General features: G+C 39.9%; 1 protein-coding gene across 2 annotated transcripts; it reads left to right on the top strand.

Annotated features, from left to right (window-relative positions):
• Nucleotides 1-341: 341 nt before the first annotated feature.
• Nucleotides 342-7,559, top strand: TP53INP1 (tumor protein p53 inducible nuclear protein 1). 2 transcript variants are annotated; one of them, XM_021688245.2, is made up of 4 exons: nt 602-790; nt 1,348-1,705; nt 5,005-5,042; nt 6,377-6,450. In XM_021688245.2, the coding sequence occupies exons 1-3, from the start codon at nt 679-681 to the stop codon at nt 5,024-5,026; spliced, it is 492 nt and encodes a 163-aa protein (XP_021543920.1). In that variant the 5' UTR covers nt 602-678; the 3' UTR covers nt 5,027-5,042; nt 6,377-6,450. The 2 variants fall into 2 exon arrangements, with proteins under 2 accessions (XP_021543921.1, XP_021543920.1); XM_021688246.2 differs by lacking the exon at nt 5,005-5,042 and having other exon boundaries at nt 342-790; nt 6,377-7,559.
• The last annotated feature ends 477 nt before the right edge of the window (nt 7,560-8,036 follow it).

Below are 8,036 nucleotides of genomic sequence, written 5' to 3'. Positions count from 1 at the left end.
TGTATGATTATGCTGTACTTACTGATTTTTAAATGGAATTAAGTATGCTTACAGTCATATAGAAGAACAGAAGAGAAAATGAGCCAAGGAAAGCTGGTGGTCATCCAGTACTGTTGCAGGCTTCCTTTGGCAGCTTCTGGGCAGTTGAATGTCATATAGCAAGACCGTTAATATCTGGTGTTTGCTCTTCTTCTTATAGAAAAGCAGTATTTCAGCTTGAACTACATGAGTCAGATTTATCCCTTATAAAAGCACAGATGTGAAAAACAACCACCTCCTTCCCTTTCATTTCACATTGATTTACAGGTTGCATTTGAGTACTCAATTCATAATGGTTTATAAATAAAGAGGTACTGCATTTCTTGTGTTTGACACCTGTAGGAAGGGAACGGCTTGTAGCTACAGGCTAAGGCTTGAGCTTTCTTCTAAAGGGGTGTGTGCGTGTGTGGGTACATGCTTTCGAAACCACACACACATATTGTATAAATATATGCTGATTGGAAATAACCTTTTTTTCCTATTTTATTTTAGGGATAATGACTCTTCTTGCTCTCGCCTAAGTTGAATAAGCACCTTGTGCACTTTAATCTCCTGTCGTGCCATCAGGCTGACTGAAGACAGTGTTTTGAAATCTCAGCCGTAAAGACATCCCGCCAAAGTCTCAATCTTGCCTTAACCATGTTCCAGAGACTGAATAAAATGTTTGTGGGTGAAGTCAGTACTTCTTCCAACCAAGAACCAGAATTTAGTGAGAAAGAAGATGATGAATGGATTCTTGTTGACTTCATAGGTAAGGTATTCTTAGCTGTTAATCATCACAGCAAAAATGGAAAACCCCGCGTCTCAGTTTTTGCAAAAGTAAACCAGTAACTCTGAAGGTTTTGAAGCCTGAAAAGAATTTGTCTAAAAAAATTGCAGGCAACATCCTGTGCCAGATGATCAGTCAGTGAAATTGATTGACGTCAGATCTTCCAGTTTGGCAACTCTCCTACGCTGTTCAGATCAGATGCACTTTAATAGGAAATCCTGTGCTAGATGAACAGTGGCCCACATTGCTCATCACGTTTACTCAGCAGGATAGACACAGTCTTCAAAACCATTCCCCAGAGCCGCCGTAATCCATCTGATGCAGGGTTACACCACACTACACACACACTGGGTGCTCAGAAATCATTTTATAATCATTATGAGGGAATATAAATGGTTCTGTGTCTCACCTAAACGAAAAGAGGAATGTGAACATCAGCTAACAGTATCGTCTCTTCTTTTTCTGTGCCCCGAATGTGATACCATCGGGATACTCCTGTTCCCATGGGACCGCATCAACGAACGTGGACTATGATGTAGACGCTTGCGCTGGTCTCTCAGCAGCGGGAGCCAAAGCCGAAGCCATCAGTGAAGAGTCACGTACTGAGCACCCTCCAGTCTTTTCCTGTTTACCTGCATCTCTTGAGTGCTTGGCTGATACAACTGATTCCTGCTTGCTCCAGTTTGAGTCCTGTCCGATGGAGGAGAGCTGGTTTATCACCCCTCCCCCGTGTTTTACTGCAGGTGGATTAACTACTCTCAAGGTGGAAACCAGTCCTATGGAAAACCTTCTCATTGAACATCCCAGCATGTCTGTCTATGCCGTGCATAGCTCCTGCCCTGGTATCGGTGAGGCCAGCTGTGGGACTGATGAATGTCCTGACCCAAGTAGCCCCAGGTATGTTGTGAGTGCAGTTAACCCTTGAACAACATGGGTTTGAACTGCATGGGTCTACTTACACACAGAATTTTTTCAATAAGCAGAGTACAGGACTGTAAATGTATTTTGTGTTCCTTATGATTTTCTTAATAACATTTTCTTTGGCTTACTTCATTGTAAGAATACAGTAGGTAATACCTATAACATGCAGAATATGTGTTGATTGATTGTTGATGTTATTGGTAAACTTCCGAATCAACAGGAGGCTCTTAGCAGTTAAGTTTTGGGCGAGTCATAGCTTACCCATGGATTTTCAACTGCACGGGGGTTGGGGCCCCTAACCCCTGAATTGTTCAGGGGTTAACTGTATTTTACTCTATCCACAAGCAGTCTGTTTGGCATGCAGTTTATTTATTTCTACTACAAGTCAAAGCTGATTTTTTAGAAGATGGAAAGTAATCTTGTTAGAGATTTATGAAAGCACGTGCATAGTGCACAAGGTAGTGGATGGTATGAAAAAACATGTTCATTTTAGATTTTCAAAAAAATTCATTAGAGGGCGCCTGGGTGGCTCAGTTGGTTAAGCGACTGCCTTCGGCTCAGGTCATGATCCTGGAGTCCTGGGATCGAGTCCCGCATCGGGCTCCCTGCTCGGCGGGGAGTCTGCTTCTCCCTCTCCCACTCCCCGTTTGTGTTCCCTCTCTCGCTGTGTCTTTCTCTGTCAAATAAATAAATAAAATCTTTAAAAAAAAAAAAAAAAAAAAAATTCATTAGAACATGGCCCCAGTTATATAATGGAGAGCTGTTGGATTTACAGCACTCTGCTAGTGACAGAGAAGAAAAGACGCATTTCTGCTATGTGTCTCAATGTAACTGGCACTTTATACACTGAGTTATTTGGGGTATCAAATTCAACAAGAATCATATATCTTTTTTTTTTTTTTTTTTTTTTTTTAGAGAGAGCGTGCGAACAGGGAGGGGCAAAGGGAGAAGGAGAGAGAATCTTAAGCAGGCTCCCCGCTCAGCCCAGAGCCCGACGCGGGGCTTGATCTCACAAGCCCGAGATCATGACCTGAGCCGAAATCAGGAGTCAGACGCTCAACCGACTGAGCCACCCAGGCGCCCCAAGAGTAGTATATCTTAAAATAAAACTCTTATTTTCTTCCAGGTAGTCTTAGCTGGGTCACATCAAATGGCACTTAACCTCGAAAACTTGACAAATCTTAAACATGAAGCAGAATAGCAATTTTACTGAAACATGTTGCCCAAAGAGTTGTTTCCTGCCTTACAGAGGAAAGATTTCATACCCAAACAATATTTTCCTGTTATCTGGAAGTCCTAATTGGTCTGAAAGGCTCTGTTTGAATGGCAGATAGGCTGAAGGCCTAGAAAGGTTCAGGGCGAGTGCCTGGTCAGTAAAGACTGCTATGTTCCGAAGCAAACTTACAGACGTTCTATGGCCTTTATCCAGAGAGTATATTCAAGATTGCTTCCACCTGCTAAAATAAAGCCCGTGGCCATGTTAATCAGCCCAACGTCTGGCTATTCACAGTGCTTGTTAGTGGAATGTGCCTATGGCGTTACGGTATTTGGGGGATGCTGTCCCTAATTCCCAAATACCTGTCAGCACTACAGGTGACGTGGACTCTTTGGAGCAGTTCAGAATGTTCCTGTAGTTAGCCCTGTAATCCAAAGGGCCTCTTTTTAGATTATTTGGGCTCTAACTCAACTAACTGGATCATTGTATATATCTTCTGCTATTTCCTGTTTGCCAAATACAAACAAAACCCAGGCAGCTCATTCATTTAAGTTTACCAGAGTTTGCTGCACTCACAACTCTGAATACTGTAAGTAATTTTGTAATCTTCTGTGAGGATGAACATATCCTTTACCAAACTGAGAAACAATTTGCTTATATAGTTACCTGGCTTTATACTGGGTAAGATCTTTGATGGGAAATGTTACTTGAACTGGCGCTTGATTCAGCGCTTTATCAAGAGATCAGTGTTTCAGGCATTCCAACAAAAATTTAAAATTTCTTAGACATGGTTTTGATTAAATTGCCTTATAGTTGATTCAAAATTAAGTTCTCAGAAATGCTTCCCACCTGATTCCGATCCCCCCTCTGTGGAATTCCACTCAAGAATTTAGCATGATTAATAGTCACTTTAAACATACTGATATTTGTATATTTACTTCTCAGTTGTTAAAGTGTGTGTGTATATGTACAGCAGCTTTGTAAATAATATTATTATTCCAGAAGCAGTACATGTGCACTGCAGAAAATTAGAAAAGGCAAAGAGTAAAAATTTGAAAAGACATTCACACGACCAAGAGATGAACACTGTTAACCCCCTCGGGCACATCCTTCTAGGTCGTTTTTTTCTCTCTGTGCCCACCGCGTGCACGTGCATGAGTGAGCACACACACACGCGTGCGCACACACACGAACACGCAAACACATTCTTAACCCAAATGGGATCAAGCTGTATATACTGTTTTATAACCTGCTTCTTTAGGCAATGATCTGTACTTTTTTCTTCTCGGTAAAATTTCACTTCATCTACTACCCACACCATACTCCGCTTTCTGCACTAGAGTCCAGAATATTTCACCTCATTTATCCAAACCAGCATCTAGTCCAAGACCATGCTCTGCATCTGGTTATGTGTTTGCAGTTTTGATGCAGTCAGAATGATCATTTTTTTTCTATCTGGTTTGTTTTTATATCTTGTTCTCTGTTTTGATATAACATATAGGAAAGTTAAATATGTACTTTTCCATATAGATAGGATCAAAAGAACACACTTCACTTTCTATGAATTCCTTCTGAACATAGGAAAGTACTGCAAATTATCACAGTTTTATAATAACTAAAAAATTTTTAGCATCTTTATTTCTGGATTTCAAATTCTTAAAAAAAAACAACCACTAAACCAAGATAGATCAGGTGTTACCAAAATTAGGATAGCTATTTAGTAAATATCTGTATTTTCTGAGTAGGAAATAAATGATGTCTTTAAAAGTTAGATAGCTTCCATCCTGTCTATCCTTGGGGATATTACCATAAAGCATGTAAGAGGAGGGTGTTTCATAATTTCAGATGGGCTTCAGAGAGTGTTTTATTATATTTTGGCCTTTGTAAGTATTGTTTATGAGGTTTATGTGCTATCATAATCTTAAATAATACATGTGCCTTTAATGACCCATAGTAAACCAGTTTTAATTACAGAAAATGCACCATGTCCTAACAGTAAAATTAAATAGCATTTTAAATCTTACTAGTGATTTAATAGTTCACCATTTAACATTTGTAGGGCCAGGAAAAGCTGCTTATAAGACTCACGGGCACAGAGTAAGTATATTCCCTTTGAGACTGTGTAATATGTGTTATCAGTCTGATCAGGAAGACTAAGGACTCAAAATGCCCACCTTTTAAAAACTGCTGCTGTCTTTATATTAACTTCTTTCTATCAGCTTCTTAATGTGACCCCTTTTAATTCTATTTTTAAAAAAATCTTAAAAAATAATAGTGTTTTCCTCTAGTGATTACAGATACAATCTATAACTGCCCTTGTTGTATAAAATAACCCTCTTAAAACTCCTCATGTCATGTGTTTATATAGCTTATATCTATCCTATTAGATAGCTTTTAATGTAGAAAACATAGAATAATGATGTGGTTTGTAGCCATATTTTTTTTTTTTTAAGATTTTATTTATTTATTCTTGAGAGACAGAGAGAGAGACAGAGGCAGAGGGAGAAGCAGGCTCCCTGCGGAGCAGGGAGCCCGATGCGGGGCTCGATCCCAGGACCCTGGGATCATGACCTGAGCCGAAGGCAGACACTTAATGACCGAGCCACCCAGGCGCCCTGTAGCCATATTTTAAGATGTGTTCTCCACAGGTCTTTGTGACATTACTATGCAAAGGCCATCCCAAAATGTGCCCTGTTGTGAAATCAATTAAAAGCTCAGAGTTGTCTTTTATAATAAACAGGTAGCTTTTTATCCAGAAAAATGCTAAATGAATAGAATTTTCTTATGCATATTTCTTTTAAATATAGATTTAAAGCTAGTTTCCTGGAACATTTACTTATAGACAGAAAATGTGTGTGAAGGTGCAGTTAGCGTAATGCATCAGTATCAACCCTGCTTCCTAACCACAGTCTTTGGAGTAAAACCTGTATTAGAATCTTGGTTGCATGAGGTAGTAATTGTGACCTTCACATCACTGAGCCTTAGCTTTCTGAGCAGTAAAATTTGGCAATTAGAATATTGTCCTTTTAAGATTATGGTGAGAATTAAATACATCAGATTTGCAAAACAGTTGGCAAATACGGGTATTCAATAAATGTTAGTCCCCCTCACAGAAAAGCTTATCTAAATGCCGTTTGCTGCATACTTGAAATTCACTCAAAATGTTAAAGCACTTTTTAGAAAAATGCAGTCTACCTAATTAACCATCTGTGGGTTATATGTCATATCTCTATGAAAAATGGGCTTCTCCTTTCTATCATTATCAGTCAGTGTGGTCACGAAATACAAACTTGTCTGTCAGCCATGAGACACTAAGCTCTCATTCAGCCATAAACAAATTAGTGTGGCAAATTGAATCACTAAGTACCTTTTTCAAGTTCATTAATAACACACTCTGTTACTTAATACATCCCCGTGTTTTTCCGTTTCAGGGTGGAGTCTCAGGATGAAATGGGGCAGCACATCCATTGCTACGTTGCAGCTCTTGCAGCTCATACAGCTTTTCTGGAACAACCCAAGAGCTTTCGCCCTTCCCAGTGGATAAAAGAACATAGTGAAAGACAGTCTTTGAACAGAAATAGCCTTCGTCGCCAAAATCTTACCAGGGATTGCCACTCTAGGCAAGTCAAGCACAATGGCTGGGCTGTCCATCAGCCCTGCCCCCGTCAGTACAATTACTAAGAATTTCAAGATTGGTTGGATTCTCTTGGTTTGTGCATATGTGTGTGGACGTGTGTGGACGGACAATGAAGATGCTGTTTCTTTACAGCCAACTGATGACCAATCACATAGTTTTATCGATGTGTTTAGACACTATCTTGAAAACCAGATTTACATGCTGTGTATCACATAATGCCTTGCTTTTAACATTTACGTTTTTGTAAATTTTTTTCAGAGTATTTTTGGAAACATATCAATACAGTTACAGTGTTTGGTGTTTGGGGATGTCTTTAAATCTATTAAGGTGTATAGCATTCTAAAGACATTTCTTCCCAAGTATGAGAATAGGCATCTTTCAATTTCATTTTATTTTGTATTACTTAATCAATATTTTGAGTAAGCAAAAATTTATTCTCAGGGTCGGCCATACACTTTATTGACCAGTACTTGATAATCTTTTCTGTATATAACGAATACATTTTTATACACTAACATGAGCATTAACAGGTGATAGTTGCCATGGATACAATGGAATTATGGCTGAACTTTCTCTTGAAAGAAAACTTGATATATTTCTGTGTGTATAGGTTTGGGTTTTTGTTTGTTTGTTTTTTTTTTTTTTTTTTCCGGATTAGCCATGCAGTTCATTTTGGAATTCAGGTACATATTAAGTGTTAGTGAACAGTGCATTCGGTAATTCCGACGTGAGTGTGTGACGTGGTACAGAGACATTGCAAGTATCGTGGGACAAAAGCACTCGTTTCCCACGCAGAGGGATTCAATTAGATCTGTGAAATTGTATTTGGAAAAATGTATGTCTACAACTAACCCGTTAGTCCACTATTTAACTCGTTTGGAGTCTTTCCTGTCAGCTGTCAACTCAGAAGTACTCATCCGGGCACTTTAGTGACTTCTTACTGGTGACTGTCCAAGGCAAAAGAGGTAGGCTTCGTATGGCTGATACGGTGATCCGTCCTCTGCTGTGGGGCCTGTCCTGCCGGTGGCAAGCAAGGCTGAGGAGGGACTCCTGGTGATGTCTTTTCCCAGCATCTAAATGAAGAGTGACAGGTTGGCTCCCTTGAGTTTCCTTTTTTTGTTTTTGTTTTTTTTTTTTTAGCTGAGGCTTCAGGCAGAATCTTTAACCACTTTGGCCTCTGTTTCCTCCACCAGCGGGGGAGTAGTAATATTTACCTCCCTCACAGTTGTTGTGAGGACTGTGTACTGATGGGAAGGGGGCTGTCCAGAGCCGAACCTGGTGTGAAATTCCAAGGGCCTCGCTACTGAATCTGATGATGGGGATGGGGCCTGCGGCAGCTTTTCTGCCACAACTGTTCTTCAGAGTGTTGGTGCTAATGAGGCCAGGGTTCAAGGCTCAAGTCACACAGAGGCCAGTTAACACAGAGAAAAATCTATTTCGTACCTCCAGCCGGT

This window comes from Neomonachus schauinslandi, chromosome 4 (genome assembly GCF_002201575.2).
Source record: "Neomonachus schauinslandi chromosome 4, ASM220157v2, whole genome shotgun sequence".
NCBI lineage: Eukaryota > Metazoa > Chordata > Mammalia > Carnivora > Phocidae > Neomonachus > Neomonachus schauinslandi.
This window is presented reverse-complemented; position numbering and strand designations above follow the sequence as displayed.